Consider the following 22,537-nt stretch of genomic DNA (forward strand, 5'->3'; position numbering starts at 1 on the left):
CTGAAATATGCCCAATTCGAAATTTGGTAAAAATAAGCAATAACTCTAGGCACATATTAAGATATATATGTCTAGTGATCCCTTTAAACATTGACCAAGAAAAAGAAAAACCTGGATTTTTGCACATATAACATGTGAAAAAGAAAAGATGACACAGGTACATGACACTTGTTCTTCTTATCATGATATTTGACAAATAAAATCCTGCGTCAGGTGGCCGGTCTGATGCTGTTCTGCGGAGAGGCAGAGTCAGAGATGCAGGTGATGGAAACGAAGTACAGGCTGTTGAAGAGCAAATTGCCCTCACAACCATATCTGTTGGTCCCGTGAAGGATGTTAGTGACGGCAATCTTCCTGTCCACATAGATGTAGATCCTCAGACTGAATGTAGTTTGTGACCTATTGGAATCTGATCAGTAGCCATTGCTGCACTACAGCCGTAAGCGTGTGAACTCAATTTTCAGGCTAAGATGGCCCCGGTGTGTGATTAGAAATATATCTCACTGTTACCGAACTATTAGGTAGATGTAACACCGACGAGGACAGGTTCTCTTCTCAAGTCACGTCAAATCGCCGTCTTGCCGCAGCCGCCGCCTGTTTAGGTTCACTTCAGAGTTCCGTTTTTCTAGCTATTGCGCCACAAGATCAGGGTACTCGATCAGATAATTAGTCCATAATTTGACAATATCGTGCTAAGTAAAGCTATAGTAAACCTAGTGAAAGTTTGACCAACGCGATTTTCATAGTGACTCTTTTTTTAGGGACAGAGAGTACTTATTTAAAATATAGAGATAGAGGAACGCTTAGAGTCTTTTTTTAAACACGTTCGTTGACGTGTGTTTCACTAAGAGGATAAGTAAAAAACAAGTTACAAATTACATCCATCGCCTATGCCCCCGAAATATGATGTGCAAGAGGCGTTTCACCATTGAGCACGTTGTGAGACGCTGCAAAAAGCGAAAATGAAGTCTAGGCATCTAAGCATTGCATGTCTGAACGCTATAGACATGAGCTGGGCGATTCATTAGAAACTAGCCGTTACCACTTTAACCAGTTTTTACTGGTCCGATTATATGGACGATTTTTAAAGCGAACCAGACTGCTATAGTCTCTGGTTTAGTTTGTTACCGATCCGACCGTCGGTCCGATCGGCTTCGAGATAGAGGCTAGAGCCCCTGATTCTTGCTCATTGTGTTTATCGACTGGTTGCACGGTGTTGCTGATGGTGTTCTCCACTTTTTGGACATTGGAGCCACTGTCTTTGGATGGCGTCCAGGACCACCACCCCGCTGGAAACCGCATAGCTTCTTTTGACCTAGAGAGCGCGAGGAGTGAAAAGCAATGATCGATGGTTTGATAGTCGGGTACCCTGACGAGGATGAGAGATAGGATATATCTCTAGTAATTCTCATGGGAAAAATGGCTCTCTATGCCTAGTGCAAAGCGTAGGGAGGCATTTGAGCTGTTACACAAACATATGGCTTCTTGTTGATTCTGAGAAGAGTTTTATAGAAGTATACGATATGCATACTGCACGTTGGTGGTTTTTCAACGTGTTGGATATCTTAAACTCCTTCATGAAAGAAGGGAGATATAAGTGCATCGTGCAACTCTAGTGTCCTAGAACAGGTGATCACACGGATTTAATGAAGACGAGTGAGAACTTTAGGAGGGCACTGAGGCTTTACACACAGAGTCTATTGTCTTGATCAAAGCCTCACAGACAAATTGAGCTGTGTTCATGCCATTTTATAATACAGATATAATATACTCGTGGCCCAGTTAATTATAGGACGGACTCGGTCCGTTGATCGCCTGTTGATCTGTGTTCAGTCGTGCACGCTCGCCACCCTATCTTAGCTGATTGCATTTGAAGATATCACGGTCCACGGCCATTGTTCCTTCCCGGTGTGCTCCGGTTCAGAGGAATCAGTCAGGGACCTTGTGCCGAAGGCCCCTGTCCTACGTAGACCAAGTCCACGATATAAAGTCCCGAGCTACCAAAGGGGGCGCTACACTAATCCCATGGACCATGTGCACCTGGCCGATCAGCTACAACACACGGTCCTGCGCCATCCGGTTAAAAACCCACACTCCACTCCGTTAAATAACAAAAAATGTGATTCTCGAGAAATTAAAAATGTTACCATTACCGGATAAGTAGTATTATTATATGATAAACTAATAGAATATATTTTTATATAGTATAAACCTAACATAAATACCGACTTTGGTTACAGCTACAATGACTAAAATTTACCTGAGCTAAAATTTTACATATGAATGAAATAGTATAAAATTTGTGTTATGACATAAAATTTGACACGTAACACCGACCTCGCGACGCGGCACCTTTCCCAGCTTCCTTCCCTCTCCTTTCCGGCCTCGCCTCTCCGCCTTTCCCCAAAAGCGCGCCTCCCTCCACGAAGCAACCCTCCATTCCATTCCATTCCATTCCTTGGCCGCGTAGCCCAATTACCCAACCCATCGAGGAGGGCGCGAAGGCAACCGCCTTCCCATCCCATCGGGCACCGGCCCGTCTGATCCGATCACACCAGATCCTGCCGCCGCCGGTCGTCGCGCATGGCCAAAGGCGACGCGCCCGCCTCCGCCCACGCCGCGGTGGCGGCGTCCCCGCGGTCGCCCATGCCGCCGGAGACGCCGGCGACGCTGAAGCGGAGGCAGCGTGGGCTCGTGTCGCGGGTGTGGAAGGGCATCTTCGGCGGCCGCGAGGACGTCGAGAAGCTGCTGCAGGCGCTGTCCAAGGAGGAGGAGGCCGTACGGGCGCGCCTCCGCCGCCGGGCCCGCTCCTCCCGCCAGTCCGCGCACAACGTCCTCGCCCTCGCCGCCGCGCTCGAGGTGATTCGACTCGTGTCTGGAACTCTGGATTATCCAATTGTTATGCATAACATAGCAAACGTTTATGTCCAGTTTGCTGTATTCCTGTTCCTGCACGATAGAGGATGGGAATTCTTTTCTCTTAGGGCGATTAATCCGATTTCAACGGTGGAATCAGGAATCGTTTGGACATATGAGCCGACTGCCCGGTGTTACATTAGTCAGCAATATTTGTTGTCACAATTGAGCATCTATCGTCATCTCACATCAGACGCGATGCATTATGTCATTATGTCAGTTCAGCTAGTAGAATTAGTACGGATGACGAATGGAATCGCATTGGGATCAGCTCATGAGTGCCGCATCGGATTTAGGGCCTTGGATTGTGTTTTGAGATGGTTTCGTGTTATTCCTTTTTTTGTGACAGATTGCTGCAGTTGGATATGCCATCATGACTACGAGGTCGCCGGACATCAGCTGGCAGATGAGGGCAGTCAGGGTGCTGCCCATGTTCTTGGTTCCTGCTCTAGCTGCTCTCATCTACTCGACCATTACAAGCCTTGCGAAAATGCGTAAGTATACTGAGATCTTTGTATGCACATCCTATTGCACATCATATGCACACACATCGTTAGGCTCTAGCTACACATTATTTTGACTGAAGGTGAACAAAAACATGGCAGTACGAATGTGCTCATGTTTCCCATTAGTTTTTCTATGCATTTTATTTGGTCAGTGAGCACAGAACAAATTTGCTTCCTAGTCTATTTTATTTGTATCCTGAATAAATTGCTGTATGAAAAGGCCAAAGATGCAAAATCTGTCCCTTTAGCATGATGGTGTGGCCATGTAAATTGCTTCAGCGATTATAGATAATCCTTCATGTCTTATTAGTAACACACTATCCTATCTGCAGTTGACAACAGAGACCAACAAACACTTGAAAAGCTTCGAACTGAAAGGCAAGCTAAGATTGATGAATTGAAGGAGAGAACAAATTACTACACTACTCAGCAACTTATACAGGTTCATTTATGGCCCTGTTTTATTCTTCACTTCTTATTTTTCTTCTTACATACAACTAACTCATGTTGGTGAACCAGAGATATGATCTTGACCCAGCTGCAAAGGCTGCAGCAGCAACAGTTTTGGCATCAAAATTGGGTGCAGATTCTGGATTGAGAGTCATTTTGGGAGATGAATCAAGCAGGGATGCAGCACTGGGTAAAAGTAATGATAATAATCTTGGACAAACTACTGGACTTAGGCAAAGAAAAGGACACTTAAGCAATGGTGCTGGAAGGGCCCAGTCCCTTGAGCCATTTGATAGCTCAAATGTGTATGATGGTAGTGAAGAAGGCCCCAGCACTCCTAATCAGAGGAATGTTGAGCACTTTAGAGGTCCAGCTGGTAATGATGGGGGATGGCTTGCACGAGTAGCAGCTCTGCTGGTAGGAGAGGATCCAACACAGTGCTACGCTCTAATTTGTGGCAACTGCCATATGCATAATGGTAGGTGACAAAGAACTGTTTATTATGTCAACTATATCATCTACAAGTTCTTTGTTAACCAGTTTCATTTTTTTGAACATAATTAACCAGCTTCATTTGTCCAGGTCTTGCGAGGAAAGAGGACTTTGCCTTCGTCACATACTACTGTCCTCACTGTAATGCCCTCAATGGATCCCGGCAAAACGAGGACCATGAATTGGTACCTAATTCTGGCAAGGAGAGTCCGGATTCTCAATCTGGTGGCATCATTGGCCAAGGTGGTGCAAGCCTTGCAACCTCAGGTGCTGTAAGTCCTGTTGCAAGCAGCCTACCAACCGTTGAAGAACTCTCTGCAGAAGATTCTGGGGAGAAGGCGAGCAGTGACCAACCTGCCAATTGAACTCTTCATTTCCTGTATATTACGTTTTTGTGAAGTATTGTTTTGGATTTGAGTCGGGGTGTCTGAATTTTTGTACCTACCATGTAGTATATGGAGTACCATGCTTACTGCATGAGTTGTCTAGCAACTGGTAGCTCTTGGTGGTCTCATCGTGGTTTCGTTCCTAGGGTACCAGGACAACGCCCATTTGCTGGCATCTTGTCGCAACAAAGGGCCTGAACGGTGATGGGATGTATTGTTCTTTGTTTATTGAGTGTATAGTCTTTGAAAGGCTTTCGACATCGTTTTCATTTTTATTATGACCGAGTTCTACGTTCATCGAAGCATGATGATTGATGCATCAACTCACAAACTGCTGCTTTGTTCCTCTGTTATTTGTGTCTGCTTTGTTCCTCTGTTATTTGTGTGGGGGCTTGCTGAAGCTTTGAATGTGTTGCGCACATTACGTCTAATGTTCTTGTGTCCAAATTAATATTTGCAATATATTAACTCCTCCAGTCGTTTTTAGCTTTATAAGTCAAACTTTGTAGAAACATGTATTAACATCTACAATATTAGATACTATATCAAATAAATGAAACAAACCTAGTACGATGCTGTAGATGTTTTTTCTCTCTTTTGTTTTAAATAAACTAGGTCAAAACTAGAGAATTTTTAGACAAAGCTAAAACGGCTTACAATTTGAAACAAAGGGAGTAAATTGCTGTTGTCAATGTTGGGTTGCAGCTATCAGTTGCATCTGAAGTGCTAATCCAATGCTGAAGTGGTGAAAGAAAGAATTTAGAACATCTGGACAACACATGTTTGGGTTCCAGTGTCCAATTAGTCAGAAAATGGAGTCGCTCTACACCTAGCAGTCTAGGGCAGTGGCTATTGTACATAGTTACATATTGGGAGCAATGCAACCCTGTCCGGGGACACAAAAAAAAAGAAGAAATACATTCATGAGCAATCAGAGAAACAAAACATGAAACGCCTCCAGCCATCCAATATTTACAATCACTTGCGGAGTCCAGGATCAAGTGTCTTGATACTCTGGTCTATATGCCGGATAATGCAAACAGAAACAGCAGCAAATAGCTTGCGGCTCTCGCACCACAACTGCAGACTTCTTCCAAATGCTTCAACAATTGGTGGGCAGGCAGGCAGACGGGTTGGAAACAATCAGATCACTGCAAAAACATTATCTGGAAAGGAGTGATTGTCCCTGGCGCTTGGTCAGTAACAACATGTAAGCCTTCCTCAACAGCACGTTTACAGAATTGCAGGAGGTCCGGCCATCTGGTCCTCTCTTTTTTTTCCCTGGGTATGGTAGACTAGCTTCATGGCTCTTGCTTCGTATGATGAGAAATGCTTGCCGTACCATATGATGCAACCTTTCAGAATAAGGTAATGTTGCTTAGACACAATCGAGGGCCCACTGTTAATGTCATGTGGAAATATCATCCATCTCTCATGTTTGCTAACAGGTTGTGTGTTCTTACCAGTCTGTTCAGTTGAATAAGTGAATTTATATGGTCTTCATTTATGGATAAAGGCAATGGAGGCATCTGACCCATGATACCAGGCGTTTCACTCATTCTGAAACATGGTGCAGAAGAATACAAGCAAAAGTAACATCAGTAATGTCAGATCTCAGCCTATGTCAATTCTGTGGGGAGAAGGTTTCAAAAACTCTATGTCGTGCATGATCACAATGCTGTACCTGCTTAAAATTGTTTTGATGTTGTTACTCGTGCGGAGAAAAAGATCTGTGTTCTCCACTGTCTGCAAGAAAATCAGGCATGAGACCAATTGGATTCCCAAACTTATCACGTTTCCTAAAACCCAAGAAAGCTACTTTTATCCTTCATCAAGCCAACAAGAGCGACATGTTCCAACAAGTTACATGATGACTGACGGGTTTATTTCACATGATATCATCAGATATGAATATGACCAATTGGATTCCCAAACTTATCACGTTTTCTAAAACCCAAGAAAGCTACTTTTATCCTTCATCAAGCCAACAAGAGCGACATGTTCCAACAAGTTACAAGATGACTGACGGGTTTATTTCACATGATATCATCAGATATGAGTATTCTTGATGAAACAAATGTCAAACCCAAACATTCAAAGAATAAGACTAAATCACAGTCCCCTGAAATGTTAAATGAAACCTCAAAATAATGTACTTTTATGTGTTTATGCCTTTATGGTTGTACACAGGCAGTGCAAAACGAAGCCAAAGGCACTTCCACAGTTTATATTTCGGGTCATGTGAGAATTAAATAAGCAACGCATCTCCTCTTTGTTGATCAATTCTATAATTTTTTCCATTCAATTTCATCCCGGATCCAACTAATAACAACTATAGCAGTAAGAGGATAATATCCATTTCTGGTGGAATCATGAACGAAATAGTGATGCAATTTTAATAGGCAAGATAATTGTATGACTAACAACCATAGTTAAATACAAATAATTTGCAGGCACCATGTACCTTGTGGCTGACACTCGAGAGTACAAAAAGGGCAAGTGCAGACCATAGACATGGCATATAAATAAATACAGACCTTGAATGTTTCAATATTTGCAGAAATCTGGTTAAGCAATTGATTATTTTCCTCCAGGAGATGCTGGGTTGCACTGTCGACAACAGGAGCTGCTTCAGAATGCAACCACATGAGTATTAGTAGAAGTAAGATCACTATCTGATATATGTAGTGGGTACACAACACAAGGAAAGTTTTCTTTTACATTATTATTATCATACTTTCGCAGAATTAAGAAATAGAAATGGACTTTGATGGAAGAAACAAGACAAACATTGGATAGACAAATGCAGTTACAAAAGGAAAGTCCACTTTTTATTACTTCCTCCATTCCAAATTGTAAGTTGTTCGGGCTTTTCTAATTACATAGTTTTTGCTATGCACCTAGATATATATTATGTCTAGATACACAATAAAAAGGCATGTATCTAGAAAAGCCAGAATAACTTACAATTTGGAAAGGGGTACTATCATAGGAGTTCCTCATAATGAATATATATGAATCTTGATGGACAATTTAAAACAAAACCTACATGCCAAAATTTCTTACTGTGTCATCTTCCTTGAAATATTACACTGAAGGGCAATAGCAAAAGGAATCTGGGTGTATAGTGTAGACATGGTAGCAGGTTTTGTCTATGCAAGTGACCTTTTCAGCCCACCAAATTGATCTTTAAAGCAGCAATTCACTTGCTCGTCCAGTTGTGGCATATTCGATGGCATTATAAGCTTGTTGCCATCAAATAACTGCAAAGCAAACTATTCCCACCTGCCAGTGTATTTTAACTACAATATCTTCTAGGGATTAACGGATATATGCTTAGGGATAGGGGATCCATAATCTGAAATTTGCGTTATCGGGATCATGGAAATGCAGAGTAGGATTCATTTCTATCGTAGTAAGAATATACTACAAGCCAATGAAGTATGTTGTGTAATCTTGGAAAATGGAAACCATCAACTTCTACTTAAATCATAGTAAGAATATGATTAGACAAATAGGTCAGCCAGTGGAAAACTTACTGCTAAGCTCCACAAACATGACACGTAAACCAGGTCTATGTCACTATATACAGAGAATAATGATCAACCAACTGATTTCTAACATTTGTCCCCACTCACACCCTAATGAGATTACTTAGAGACCTTCTTTTACCAAATAGAAAATGAGACCTTAAGACTGTTTGTTAGATGAAGTGATGATATTGTGAACAGAAGGGGCAAAAACAAGAGATGGATGGAGGCTAACCTTCTTTGTGAACTTGACTTTGTTGATTTGGATGTTGCATTGATATTGAAAAGGGGGTTACATTGGTTGTAGGTGTCATTTGAAAATTAGCTATTGGGACAGATGCAACCATTTTGTCCTGGATTGGCTGTAGAGAAACTTTGTCAGAAATAACATGATTGACATCAAGAAAAGAAATGAAGAAAATACTACGCAAGTGAAAAGCTTCGCCAATAACAAGAAAATGATTTAAATGATCTACACATAAATTCAGAACTACCTTCATGTCTCTCACTTTTTTCCCTGTATAGAATCCATCAGGTTTCTTCCTTCTCTCTTTACCCTGCTATAATCAAAATAAGTCAGCAGACCATAGTGGCCTACTTATGCTTCTTGTACTAATGCAGGTAATAAAAGAAACGTGTTGTCAAAACAAAAACATGCAGCAACCCCCAAAAGAAGTCCCCGAGACAGCAGTCCCAGGTGTCCGATTTTGGATGCCTAGGGCCAGGATGGGTTCTCTGGCCAGGCAATGCATTCGAGGCCCCCATACAAACAGGCCATCAACATGTTTATATACAGACTGCAACCGTCATGAGCATAACATAAACATCTAGCCAAGAAAGCCATCATTATATGCCATACTCTATGTACACTTGGTAATTGGTCACCAAGTATAAGTGTATATAGGCAATATACAGATTCGCTTCTTCCAAGCCAGATTTTAGGCACAATATATGATGTCAGATTAGCAAATAAACTAATGACAAACTAATGCACCCCTTGAAATAGCAAAGAGAAGAAAAAGAGGGAAGGCCAGCAGGGTTGTTCTTTTGTGTGTGTGTGTGTGGGGGGGGGGGGGGCAAAACTAAGAATCTGTTCACAAATGGAGAGCAGAATAAGGCCAGAACGAACATCGGAATCAAACAAGCACGAGGAAGAAATATCAAAACATCTGAAAGAAGTGACTTAACTGTAGCCCACCAGCATCGTAGCGCAACATCCCTGATGGTCCTGTTAGGAAGCATAGCTGCTATCTTAATGTACCTCATGATATTAGGTTCACGAGCATATCTGCCAATGCCAATGGAGGAATTAGAAGTGGAAAGGAAACGAATAGTTTCTCATATCAAATTTGTGAAGCAGATAGCAGCACTTATCAATAACTAATACCCTAGAGTTTGTCGCCTGATTGGTGATGCAAAAAAAAAAGGTCATAAAGCACTAGAGTGTGGCTATGAAGAAGTGCTCATGGAGAAACCAAGTGCCGTTCCACAGTAACCTGAATAAGTGAATAGCGACACAAGCACAACAGAGAAACTTCATTTTACTCAAAACCGACTAAGTAAAGGCCCGGTTGCATAATCATTGCTTTTGAGTTTAGACTTTTATAATTGATGCTCCACAACCTTGGAACACTTAAAAGTGCGAAAAGAAAGCAAACCAAGTTTCACATGAGCAACAGAACAGAAAAGTACAGTCCAGTACAGGCAAAAGCAATTCAGGAAGCAAAATGGGGAATGAATTAACCTCACAAGCCCTTCCTTCAGTATGGCTACCTCACGGTCACTCCAATCGGAAGGAGGACCAGTGACGTACTTATACTTGGGCATCCCGGTGCCACGGAACGCATCCCCCGACGAGGTCCTTGACGGGGCAACACCCGGCGCGTTGCCGATGACCCCTGTGTTTGGGGAGAGGAACAGCCCGGCGTTGCTGCTGCCGCCACTCACACTCCCCGGGGCCATGACCATACCACCGGTAGCGTCGCCGCTGCCGCCGCCGCCGCCGCTGATGCCGACGTCGCTGTTGGACTGGAACGAGAGCATGTGATGGTTGTACAGCGAGGCGGTGATCCCCTGGTGAAACCCCATGCTGGAGTCAGCTGCCATCACACCGGGAGCAGCTGAAGAATCACCGATCTAGCCGCCCATAAACACGGCCCCCGCAAATCCAACAGCAAATCCAACAGGAACCCAAGGCGCTCAAACCTGGATCAACCTGCACAAATCGAACCCGAAAGCAATCAAACAGCCGAGCGACACGAGCCTGTGACGGTCAGCAGCTGTCAAGCTCCCACGAATCCCCTGCACGAGCACCGAGGAAACCCCCCGCCTCGGGAGTCGTGCCCGCATCGGGAGCCTCGCATTTTCCCACTCCCGAGGAGGATCCGATCGAGGCCCCTGGGCGAGTGGGCGGCGAGGCGACCGGGGAGAGCCCCCCCCCCCCCCCCCCCCCCCCCCCCCGCCCCAGCCGGCCAGCCGCCCCCACCCACCGAAGCAACCACCGCAACGAAGCCGTCGAAATCCCCCACCAGGAAGTTCGAACACACACCCGCGGAATCCGGGCCAACTCACCTGCCTGAGCTGCCTCCAGCCAGCGGCCGCCCACCGCTCAGACCATGCCGGCTTCGTACCCAATGACGCGACGCGAGGCCGTCGACGCTCCTGGCGCGCCGCCCGCAACCACCGCCACGGCCTCTCACCCTCCACGGGGAGGCGGCGAGAATTCCAGCCCACCGTACGCAGCAGCCGCAAGTCCAATTCCAATTCGAATTCTCACTTGCTCGGCTCGCTGCGGGGGAATTCACGGGGACGCCCGAATCGAGCGGCGAGATGCTCCCCGTCGCGTCGCGAGCTAAATAGATCAGCTCGGCGCACGCGAATGAAACCCTCTTTTTTTTTCCACGGCCCGTTTGATCTCTCTCGTCTACTCTTCTAGCAACTAAAAAAAAATAGTATAGCCGCGTCGGGTTTTGGTTCGGAGTCTTTGTTCTTAAACACCCTACCGCTACCGCTAGGCTCCTAGCGCTAGCTTTCATCACGCCCATGCCTTCGTTTTTATAAAAAATAACAGGGGCGGCGGAGCGGAACCGACCGCCCTCGGCCGCTCGGCGTCGGGGGCAAATTACGCGCAGTGTCCCGGGCGGGCGATGCGCGCATCCCGGCCGCCGAGACGCGGACGGCGGGGATGCTGGAGAAGGGGGCGGATCGGACGGACGGCAGCGGGCCGAGGGCGAGGGGGTTGGAGTTGGAGTTGAACCGGGCGGGATGGGCCGCCTCGGCGCGTGGGCCCAAGGCGAATCTCGAATCTGGCTGTCGTTCGTGGCATGGAATCACGAACTGGCAAACAGTCACCGCAGGGATTGGATGGCTGGCGCGCCCGCAGCTCTGCTCTCACGTGGGAAGGCTTTCGGGATGGGTCACTTACAGGTGGGACCTGAATCAGGTGGCTGTTGGCGGTCCCAGATGTCCGTCTCTTGGCTCCTGGAGGAGAAACAGGTGCGCGGGGACAGTGAAACTGGACTCCTTGCCAGCGGCAGCGGGCCAGCGGCTGCACGCTCGCGTGGTGGGCGCCGCAGATGATGCGGTGAAGCCTGAAAGGACAGCTAAATTCCGACTATGGCCGTTTAGTTCACTACAAAATTCAAATTTTTTTTAAAATTCTGTGTCACATCGAATCTTGTATCGTATACATAGAGTATTAAATCTAGAAGGAAACAAAAACTAATTGCACAGTTTGTCTGTAAATCACAAGATGAATTTTTTGAGCCTAGTTAGTCCATGATTGGACAATGTTTGTCAAATAAAAACGAAAATGATACAGTACCGAAATCTAAAAAATTTTCAGAACGAAACAAGGCCTATCTCCAACAATCGTCACCCAAAATATAAAACTTATTTGTCCTTTGGGTAGCGCTACATGTAAAAAGTTCCATACCTATTTTTAGTCTTCTCCAACAACAAGAACTAAAAGACAACACTCTCTGCAAATGTCTCTCCTGGTACCCAAAATGGATCTTCTGTATGGGTACTCTGTTGGAGGCTATAGGTATTGTGTTGAAGACCCATTTTAGGTTTGGGTTCCAAATGAGTCTCCTGTTGGAGACAGCAGGCCCTGTTTAGATTGGAGATGAAAATATTTTGGGTGTCACATAGAATGTGTCGGAAGGGATTTTTAGAAACTAATAAAAAAACAAATTACATAGCTTGTCAGGAAACTGCTTGACAAATCTATTAAGCATAATTAAGCTGTCATTAGCACATGTGGGTTATTGTAGCACTTAAGGCTAATCATGGACTAACTAGGCTTAAAAGATTCGTCTCGCGGTTTTCAACAAAACTGTGTAATTAGTTTATTTTTTTATCTACATTTAATATTCCATGCATGTGTCTAAAGATTCGATGGTATGGATGAAAAATTTTTAGGTGGAAAACTAAACAGGGCCTAAACCAAGACAAGATGTACACGGCAAAAGATCCCCCTTCTTTTATTGTAACGTTGTTATCAAACGATGCAACAATTCTTGATCAATAAAGCTTGTCAGATTATATATATATATATATATATATATATATATAGGCTTTCAATGGTTTCTATGCTTCTTTCAATTAATAAAGAACAAAACATTTTACCTGGTGAAATAAACCTAGAATTGGATTTGATGTTTGGAAAAGAGTTTCTAAGGAGTGAACCTTTAGGAGTTACTTTATCCATCCACCAAAAAATGCAGTTTAGATACATTCTTGTTTTATATATATATATATATATATATATATATATATATATATATATATATATATATATATATATATATATATATATATATATATATATATATATATATATTAACATTTATAACGTCAAAACTAATTGTACATGTTTAGTATGATAAATATTATTAATTTCTGTATAATTTTAGTTAAATTCAGCATTAACAAGGCATTATTCTAGAATTGCATTTTTGTTTGGACAGAGTGAGTAGTAGAAATGTGTTAGTTATATATATCCTATGTATGATTATTTAAACCATTCCAACTCTAAGATCAGATGAAATGCCTCGATTTTATCTATACCTAGATATTATGGACAAATAGTTTATATAGTACTACCACCGTCCCAAAAAGAATATAAGTCTAGGTGCATTCTCGGTTAAAGTGCTTAAAATTTAACCAAATATACAAATAAAAAATATTAATGTTTATGACGTTAAATAAATATATTATAAAAATATGCTTCATTATAAATCTGATGGTACCTATTTAATAAAATAAATTTAATCAAACTTAATATACATTATCATATGAGTATTGTTTTTGAATTACATCATTTTTTGGATGGAGGGAGTAACGAGATAGCAACATACTTTCCGCGGGAATCCTTGCTACTCCAACACATAAAAGGCAAAAGCACTTACCAATACAATATTTATGTTTTTAAATTAAAAGAACACCGGTCCGGGCAAAGTGTAGATTCATGGACCGTAGGCCAATAGCAACTTCAAAAAAAATAACGACCGCAAGGCAAGGCTGCACCTGCACCTACTACGATGAAGACGATGGACCTGAACTTGAGTCTGTATCGTCCATTTTATTGTTTTGATGTACGATTTGTTAGTGGAAGCCTAATAAAGATGAAATATATGGATCAAGTTGAACTAAAATTGAAACATATGGTACGTTACCTAGTTTTTAGTTAATCATTAGACGCTAGCTACACCAAGCAATCATTGTTATCAAACAAGCGTCATTGTTGCATGTCATAGTTTATTATTAATATTGCATCCTTTTGTTGGGTTGTTTGGGCACAATGCCCTGGTTGGCCTCCTACAATATATTTTTTTGTTATATATATATATATATATATATATATATATATATATATATATATGCGAATGTGTTTTTGGGTTTAAAAGTACACAAGTTGAAACATATATATAATTACATATATAAACAAATGCTAGGCGGTTTCTTTTTTGCTCTTTGAATGGATGTTCACGAGTCAGGGCTTGCTTGTATTGATGACGAGGGATGGCATGTAGCGTACCAGCGAAGCAAGAGAACAAAAATTAAAGGAAAAAAACATAAAGAAGAAATGGTTGTGATGGGGCATGGGCTGATGGCCAAAGCCAACCACTGAGTGCGACACAAAATTCTCCTGTGGGGAACACCGCACGCACGCCATCCCCACCACAATGTGTACACTTTTTCAAAGGGCTGGAGAAAAATAAAGAGAAATGGAGCCGTGTATGCATCTAGGGCTGCACGATCTGCATCTCCCAAACCTCACGGAAAAGAACCAAATCCTACGCCACTCGATCCACCACCGAAGCTGATGCCTGATGGGCATCCGGTCTTTTGTCATGTGTCCTTTTTTCCGGATCCAATCTCTCCCTTTTTCCTTTGAAAATATATCTCTTTCGATCATATATATATGTGTTTCTTTTTAAAAAAACATGTATATCTAAGATTAGTCTTAAGCATATATAAACTTTAATTTTGCGACGATACTGTCATGGAAACTATTAAAAAATTAGGAATTTAATATGTGTAAATCAGGAATTTTGGTTTTAGACTTTTGAAGAGCTGAACTAGTGGTGGTGCTATTTCCTAGCAGCAGTAGAAAAACACTACCGATTGAAAGGTCGGCTCGGCATGGACTATGTCTTTCACTGTGGTTAGAATCAATGAAGAACGAGGTAGTGGTGGAAGAACCGGAGAAGACCCATAGTATCTATGTAAAGAACAATTTGAGGATCGGAGAGACGAGTTTAAAATATTATTGAAGATTTGAGTTGTTTTGGCTTTTGTAGATATATTACTTTTGTTGTGCACTTAGATATTGTGCTATTTTATGATACACATAGCAAAAACTATATACGCAGAAAAACAGAAAATGACTTATAGTTTGGAACATATTTTTTATGTAATTTTGATTAAACTTCAAATCATTTGATTTCTTGAAAAGTGAAATTGTATTTTTTTTGTTGTTGGATGGAGAGAGAGAGAGAGTACTATCCGTTACTAGAGTCAAATAACCATTGCTGATAAAAATTTTTTTGGGTGTCACATCGGATGTGTCGGAAGGATGTTAGGAGGGTTTTTTAGAAACAAATAAAAAAACAAATTACATAGCTCGTCAGGAAACAACAAGACAAAACTATTAAGCATAATTAATCTGTCATTAGCACATGTGGGTTACTGTAGCACTTAAGACTAATCATGGAGTAATTAGACTTAAAAGATTCGTCTCGCGATTTTCAACTAAACTGTGTAATTAGTTTATTTTTTTATGTATATTTAATGTTTCATGGATGTGTCAAAGATTCGATGTGATAGATGAAAAAATTAGAGGGGGAGGGGGAAACTAAACAGGGCCTAAGTACTAGACCCACTCCTAGTAGAGGTTTATTTAGAAGGGGAAAAAATGAATCTTCCGCTGGTGCTTTGTGCAATCAAGACTGGTATTTTGTCACTTGCTCAGTTGGTTCACCACTCCATGTGCCGCATGCCACACTGGCTGACTAAAAAAAACCCATCGTTAGTTACCGGCCTCTCCTTTCTTCTTTCGGCAAGAAACGCCAAGTTGGGCGCGCAACTTGTGTCTGGGCCTGGCATTGATCTCGATGGCAGGCATGCAGCTGAAGGCAACAGCAAGTTGCGGCAGCGACCCGGCCATCCGTATATGTTCGTACGTGTCGCCGTGTCAGTTGTCTGCTGGATTAGTTTGGGGACGTCGACGTCCTTGCCCAAAGTACTCCCCTTGGTAGGCAACCGCATTGTACCGGGGCCTTATTTAGTTTCCAAAAAATTTACAAAATTTTTTAGATTTCCTGTCACATCACATCTTTAGACGTGTGCATGAAGTATTAAATATAGATAAAAATAAAAACTAATTACACAGTTTGGTCGAAATTGACGAGACGAATCTTTTGAGTCTAGTTAGTACATGATTGGATAATATTTGTCAAATACAAACGAAAGTGATAATATTTCTATTTTGTAAATTTTTTTAAAGTAAACAAGGCCTAGTTGTACTTAACACAAATGCACGCGTCCTGTCCTGTCTAACCTACTAGCTACCGTTGCTCCGTTATTTATTTATTATCTTTGTATCTATCTATTATCTATACTAGCACTGTACTTTCTCATCTCGAAATAAATTAACTTATGGATTTGTAAGTCAATTGTGTTTCGGTACTGTCCCAAAATGGACGATATATGTCTCGTATCAGTGACTCAACCGGTATAGAAATGGCTCCATATCCCATACCGACCACAATAACGATATCAAGCAAAATTCAGGTAACCCCTCATTTGATGATACGTATTTTTATGAACTCGTTGAATAGCATGGTACCTTAAACGTAACTCTATGTATTTATATATTACTATTTTATTTATTAAAGAATCAGAATATATATATACTCGGTTCAAAAAATGAAATAGCCTGTACTTACAAGTTATTAATTACAAGTACGCGCAGTCCGCAAAAAAGCCACAAATAGCCTCTGGACTGGTACTTACAAGTGCGTTGTGTTTTTAAATAAAAATAAAGGGAAAAGGAAAACGAGAACAGGTGCGTTGTGTTGTCATGATGCTGCACGCGTGCCTGCCGTTGTCTCTTGACCTTCCGCTGCTGTCTTCGCAGCCGCTGAGAGACACAGCTGCATTACGTAATTACCTATATCCTGTCATCTACGCCACCGATCAATCTCTTTTTTTTCGGAAAAGCCATCCATACATGACGCAAAGAAGAACACATTCGACACCCACATCACGGATTCACGTCACTGCTAGCTAAAGCCTCTTCTTTTCCACACACCACATCAGTCGCTCAAAAAGTTGCCTTGTCTGTCAAAAAGAAAACGATTATATATTAATTAGGTTTAGTCCATAACCAATCTAGAAATTAATCAAAGAATTCTAAAGGCTCACAATTAATGTTAAGTGAAAATAAGATTAGTACCGTATAAAAAAATCCAATAGAAAGTTGCTCAACTTAAAGAGGAAGCTAGTGTGCTCTCCTCTACACAGGTCGAGGAGGAGAGTTGCAGGCCACACGCACACGCCGCCGTGCTTTGCCCGCGGGTCTTGCCGGGACATGATGTGCTAGGCCACCTTTTGCGCCTCAAAGCAACATGATTCTTTTGTTTGATGTTGCACTCTGCAATCCTTCCGAAGTCTAGGTGTCTTTTGCCTTTCTGTGATCTCCGCCCTAAGTCCCTTCTCTGTGATTTCCGTCCCAAGTCCCTTGCACACACAAGGGGTCTAATAGAGCGAGCAAGCCTCCAAAGCTCACGTACCTACACAGGTAGGTGATAAAGTTTTTAGGAGAGTCCATCACACACAACTACTTTTCCTCCTCACACCCCTCGGTTCCTAGTAGTGACTCGATCTAGTGCCTACAAGTTTCATAAACTGAAATACTACTTTCCGGCGACCGCTCGAGGGATTGCACTCGTATTTCTTCTCGCGTCGCGTCTAGACCAACTACTTTGAGCAAGCCATCATGTTTGATACTTATGGTAATGGTATTCCCCTTGCCTCTGGCTCGAGCTCCACCCCAAGGACACATTGCTTGTAAACTCAACTTTAGCACATTTTGTTACGTTAGTACGTCCATTGTGAAACTGTTGGTAGGATCTGCTATTAGTTTGTTCATTAGCAAATTTGCTTATGCAATGAATATGGATTGCTCATTCTTGTCTATATCATGTTGTCTTATTTTTAAATTAAAGCATCCTTAAAATGACTAAATATTCAGCATTTTACATATAATTCTAGATTTACATTAAATCCGATTTTCTTAAAATTGACTAATATTATAGGAATAGTATCAATAGTTTTATATAACAAAAATATATCTGATGATTATTGAAATGATACTTTTTAATATCATAAGTGTCAGTACTTATTATAGATTCCGTTAAATTTAAAATTATTTAACATTTCGAGGAAACGAAAATTGCTTTTCTTTGAACGACGAAGGGAGTAGACGCAAGCCGGGAGAATGTGAATGGACGCACACTTTTGCTCGATCGTGTCGTAAAACCGTGGCTGGATAGATCCGCCGTGAGTGAAAACAATCCCCGGCGGCAGCTGTTATGCATGTAAAGATCCCTTTTTCTTTTTCTTTTCCTTTTGGTCGGAGTGGAAGTGCCTACTTTTTTTTTTTGATAAACTTGGAAGTGGCTACTTTTAATTTCCTAGCTACTTGTGCATGGTAGTGGCCCTAAAGAAGCATCATTTTGATTTGAAAACAGTTTTAGAGTGGAGCCAGTAGTTTAGCTAGTATCAAAATGAAGGTACATCTGAATGTATGCTTGGTACCAACAGCAAGCAAACAAAATCTGCGACAAGAAAACAAGGCAACAATTGACCGGCCTCGTGCTAGATTGCCTGCATGCCACTGGATCGAGATCGATCGGGGGAATTATTGCATACAGTATGGTAGTACTTCGTTGTTCGTTCAATACTTCAATTTTTTTGAACGAACAGTTCAATAATACTTCAATTACCACTAGCAGCCGTACGCTTGTATCCCAACGGAGCTAGTAGAGTAGCTAGATACTGACACTCTGACAGTGACATACTCTTACACACTACAATTCTATACTGTTATATAGTTTCCTAATCATGACACATGTTGGCTGTTAGTTAGTCAGATAAACACGCATGTTTCCAGCCAATGCGTGCTGTCGAGTATGGATAAGTACTGGCAATACAAATTCATGGATGGTGGTCCACACACAGAGTGGGAAGATTCTTCCAACGAATGAAAGCGCGCGCTCAAGCTAGCAGTGAGATCGATCAGTGGGTACATGAAGGGCAGCACGATTGATGCTACTAGCTCTAGCTGCAAAGTCTCATCTTGTGGTGGTTTCAATTCAGCAAATAAAGATGTGCTAGCTCGTTCACCGATAAACACGAACCTTGATTGCCTCTAAAGCAACAACAACAACTAACACGCTATATAATACTTATACAAATACTAGTAGCCAGTAGGAGTAGTGGACAGTGGTTTGCTTTGTTTTTCTATGCTAAAGATTAGCTAGCTAGCGCGTGCTTTGTTGGTCGCCGGTCTGTACGTGATCCAACAAAAACGAACGGCCAGGACCACACCTGCACTGCAACTGCAAACCTAGCTTGTTGATACGGTATACGCATGCATGCATCTTGCAAGTCGAGCACTACAGTGCACAAGCACGAAGTTGCATCTTAACAAGCCTATCCTTTCATCGTCCGGGACCATCCAACTATATATATATCCCATATAGAAACCATGCATCATGCCAGGTGACAACAAAGGATCCATGGCATTGTCAATAGCTAGTACTAGCGCGGAACCAATTAATAGGTCGCTGATCGAGACCCTTCCCGGTAGAACGAATTCGGCGAAGCCTAATTAAACCTTAAGCTATGACGTATCAAGATGCAAGCGCTACAAAGTTTACAAACTTCTCCCCACCCCTTTTTCACAAATAAGTGGTGTGTTGAACAAAGCCTCATTGACTAGTCTCTCTTCCAGGGGCGGAGCTTGGTTAAAACCAAGTTGGGCATAGTACCCCTGTCCAATATGATCTTCATTGTCTAAACAATAATTTTTTTACTAATTAATGTGATCTTAAAATGGCGCACACCATATTAAGATTCAAACTTAAAAAAATCTTTGGCCAACAATTTAGCTAGCAGTTTCTAATCATTGCCATACAAGCTTTGTATGGTTAGATTTATAACTAAATATACTATCAAATTAATTATCATAAGTTTATAAGTGTAAAGAATATAATATAAAATAAAAATGGTTAAAATATACAACACTCCCTCCATTTCAAAATGCGTGACTCAAAATTCAAAGTACGAGACCTCATAAAAGGGCATACAAAAAAAAAGATGATGCATCAAAAGGCTTAGGGCTAGTTTGGTAGGACTGCAGTTTTCTCCTAAAAGGGCTTTGGCTCTGACGGTTCTTGTGAAGTAGTTTCTCGGGTAAAAGTGAAGCTGTTCTGGAAAAACATTTGGCCAAAGCGGCTCCGGGCTCCGGCGATAGTTTTGTATTTCACGCAACTTCTACGAAGATGCTTGCTTTGTACTAGCTACTCGGTCGTCGTACTAGCTAGCAGTTATCTACAGTACCATGCTGCGAGAGAAATGGAGGGAGTAGGTAGCAGTACGCACGTGTAGTACCACTGCGAGGGCATTGTGCTACGTACGTGCGAAAAACAAAACAGAAAGTGTAAAATTGACAGCCCGTGAACGCATCATGGATGTGCTGATGTGCACAAGCACAACCAACCGAAGCTAGACTAGTCGCAACTGCATAGAGGACACGAGACGAAAGAGACGGGACTCCCATCACCTAATCCATGATTGCCCCCACGCATGACGCTGGGCTGCGCTCGCTCTCTGCTCAAGTCGCGTAATAAATAAACAAAATGGAGGAGGACTAAATAGCTGATTAATAACAAGTGTAAAGCGCCCAACCAACGCCGAAAAGCGGCCCTAACAAATATCCCGGCGCGCCGATTAATAAATAAACAAACAAAACGGCCATCAATCGCCTCCGTCCGTCCAGTTTAAGGTTGACTAATGGTCATCATCACCATCACCGGTCGCCGGACGGAGCTCGCCGGATCTCAAAGTAAAAGCTGCACGCCCCGCGAGGCTGGCGGCCGCGAGCGAGCGAGAGATCCCATTGGCCGGCTGCCCCCGCGGCCGTGGCGTCAATCATTGGAGCCCGCGTGGGCGTCGCTTTTGTTTCGAGGCCCTGGCAGTTGTGTTCCGTGTGGGTGGGGCCAGGCATACGGCGGACCTGACCAGGCCACGGACCCACGGTACTTTGCTCCTGCTCTGCTTTGCAAAAGCGCAGCAGCAGCATGCACGCACGAGCACGAGCACGAGCACGACACGGGCACACGACCGCCGACGCTTGTTGGCTTCTGCTTGGTGCGTACGCACGAAGGGCCAGGGGGCAGGGGCAGGGGCAGGGGCAGGGCGCAACTGAACCGAACTGGACGACCACGCGTGCTCTCGGTGCGTGGCCTTGTTCCCGCCCACGGGTTCGGCCGGCGCCACTGTGCATGCAATTGCCAGCCCCGTGGCCGCACCCTCGCGTCCAGTTGCTCGGTGAACAGTGCGGCATGCCAGATGCTCTCACAATCACAGCTCCCACCCAGAAAGCAACACCTGCTGCTGCTTTCGCCTTCGCCCCTTTTTTTTTTTGCCAGAGACCGCTGTCACCGGTTGGTTCGCCTGGCCGTCCCTGCTTTTACCGGGAAAACAGTAGTAAGATCCCCCAACACGTGCAGCTATCAGCTTTGCGTGCATACATGTCCTCTCTTCCAAATACAGTACAACGTCAGTCTCAAAATGTTGTAAAAAAAAAGTCAGGCTGTTTAGTTCACAAAAAGAAAAAAAGTTTTGGGTTTTATAATACATCTGTAACTTAGTGTCCACTTATAAACAATATAATTAGTTATTTTTAATCTATATATACTGTTTATATTATATAATTAGAAGAATACCTCGCGTATTGTTGTAGGTATAGCAGATTAGTAGATTACGTGGCATGATAATATAGACAATAAAAAACTTATGTGTTCTGCTAATATAGATATTACATTTACATGAGCTAGTGGATTTTAATTATGTGTGATAGTATATTGTCTATGTGGACAACTTTTATGTTGAGAGAAATATGTGACTTGTTAATGTGGATATTACAATTGTATAAACTAGTGGATTTCAATTGCGTGTGATATTAGATTGTCTAATTAGACAGCTTGTATGTTGATATATATATATATATATAGTGAGATTTTACTTTATAAGAGTATACATATTATGTAATAACAGTATATATAATATTTTCCAACATGCGAGAGAAGATTTCGCGCCGGAACGGGGGTAGGGGGCAGAGAGTATATGTTCTCGCTGTAGCGAATTAGCGATTGGTATGTTAGTGGTAGTTAGTGGTATTCCGACACTTTACTTCTCCTTTTGCAGTTTTGAGAAATTACTTTCTGGGGCTCCACGGAAAGCGGGAGATCTTGTTGACTCCAAAAGGGGAGATCTGATTCTCCTCGCAATAATTCCTGGTGGTTCTAAACGACCAGATTCTCGCCTACAGGCTACAGCTACTGCCAGTGCGCATGTAAATTATACCAGTGTATTTTAATCATATTGCATGAGATATCTATCACTAAGGTATCTGGCCCTGTCTCCACTCTCCATGGTAATTCTTTTCCTTGACCTGCCGTTT

At 42.5% G+C, this 22,537-nt stretch overlaps 2 protein-coding genes across 5 annotated transcripts; one reads left to right on the forward strand and one right to left on the reverse strand.

Annotated features, from left to right (window-relative positions):
- LOC8085849 (uncharacterized protein At2g24330) lies at nucleotides 2,357-5,055 on the forward strand. Its single transcript, XM_002447263.2, has 5 exons — nucleotides 2,357-2,859; nucleotides 3,266-3,410; nucleotides 3,755-3,864; nucleotides 3,942-4,350; nucleotides 4,455-5,055. The coding sequence occupies exons 1-5, from the start codon at nucleotides 2,584-2,586 to the stop codon at nucleotides 4,727-4,729; spliced, it is 1,215 nt and encodes a 404-aa protein (XP_002447308.1). The 5' UTR covers nucleotides 2,357-2,583; the 3' UTR covers nucleotides 4,730-5,055.
- LOC8070311 lies at nucleotides 5,489-11,313 on the reverse strand. 4 transcript variants are annotated; one of them, XM_021462879.1, is made up of 9 exons: nucleotides 10,852-11,313; nucleotides 10,025-10,495; nucleotides 9,469-9,568; nucleotides 8,775-8,840; nucleotides 8,516-8,642; nucleotides 7,288-7,379; nucleotides 6,435-6,496; nucleotides 6,214-6,310; nucleotides 5,489-6,105 (listed from the first exon to the last, which is right to left on the reverse strand). In XM_021462879.1, exons 2-9 carry the CDS (start codon nucleotides 10,384-10,386, stop codon nucleotides 6,052-6,054), a joined length of 960 nt encoding a protein of 319 aa, XP_021318554.1. In that variant the 5' UTR covers nucleotides 10,387-10,495; nucleotides 10,852-11,313; the 3' UTR covers nucleotides 5,489-6,051. The 4 variants fall into 4 exon arrangements, with proteins under 4 accessions (XP_021318554.1, XP_021318555.1, XP_021318556.1 ...); XM_021462880.1 differs by having other exon boundaries at nucleotides 8,775-8,837; nucleotides 10,852-11,311; XM_021462881.1 differs by having other exon boundaries at nucleotides 7,288-7,376; nucleotides 10,852-11,311.

This window comes from Sorghum bicolor, chromosome 6, assembly GCF_000003195.3.
Source record: "Sorghum bicolor cultivar BTx623 chromosome 6, Sorghum_bicolor_NCBIv3, whole genome shotgun sequence".
Lineage (NCBI taxonomy): Eukaryota > Viridiplantae > Streptophyta > Magnoliopsida > Poales > Poaceae > Sorghum > Sorghum bicolor.

What these genes read in the sequence shown, in the direction of transcription:
- LOC8085849 (XM_002447263.2), top strand. Translation starts at nt 2,584, where the DNA reads ATGGCCAAAGGCGACGCGCCCGCCTCCGCCCACGCCGCGGTGGCGGCG. An exon ending in TACAAGCCTTGCGAAAATGC is followed by an intron (nt 3,411 to 3,754) that starts GTAAGTATACTG and finishes TCCTATCTGCAG; the next exon opens with TTGACAACAGAGACCAACAA. An exon ending in CTACTCAGCAACTTATACAG is followed by an intron (nt 3,865 to 3,941) that starts GTTCATTTATGG and finishes TTGGTGAACCAG; the next exon opens with AGATATGATCTTGACCCAGC.
- LOC8070311 (XM_021462879.1), bottom strand. Translation starts at nt 10,386, where the DNA reads ATGGCAGCTGACTCCAGCATGGGGTTTCACCAGGGGATCACCGCCTCG. An exon ending in AAGTCAAGTTCACAAAGAAG is followed by an intron (nt 7,380 to 8,515) that starts GTTAGCCTCCAT and finishes TGCATTCTGAAG; the next exon opens with CAGCTCCTGTTGTCGACAGT. An exon ending in CAAATATTGAAACATTCAAG is followed by an intron (nt 6,497 to 7,287) that starts GTCTGTATTTAT and finishes ATTTTCTTGCAG; the next exon opens with ACAGTGGAGAACACAGATCT.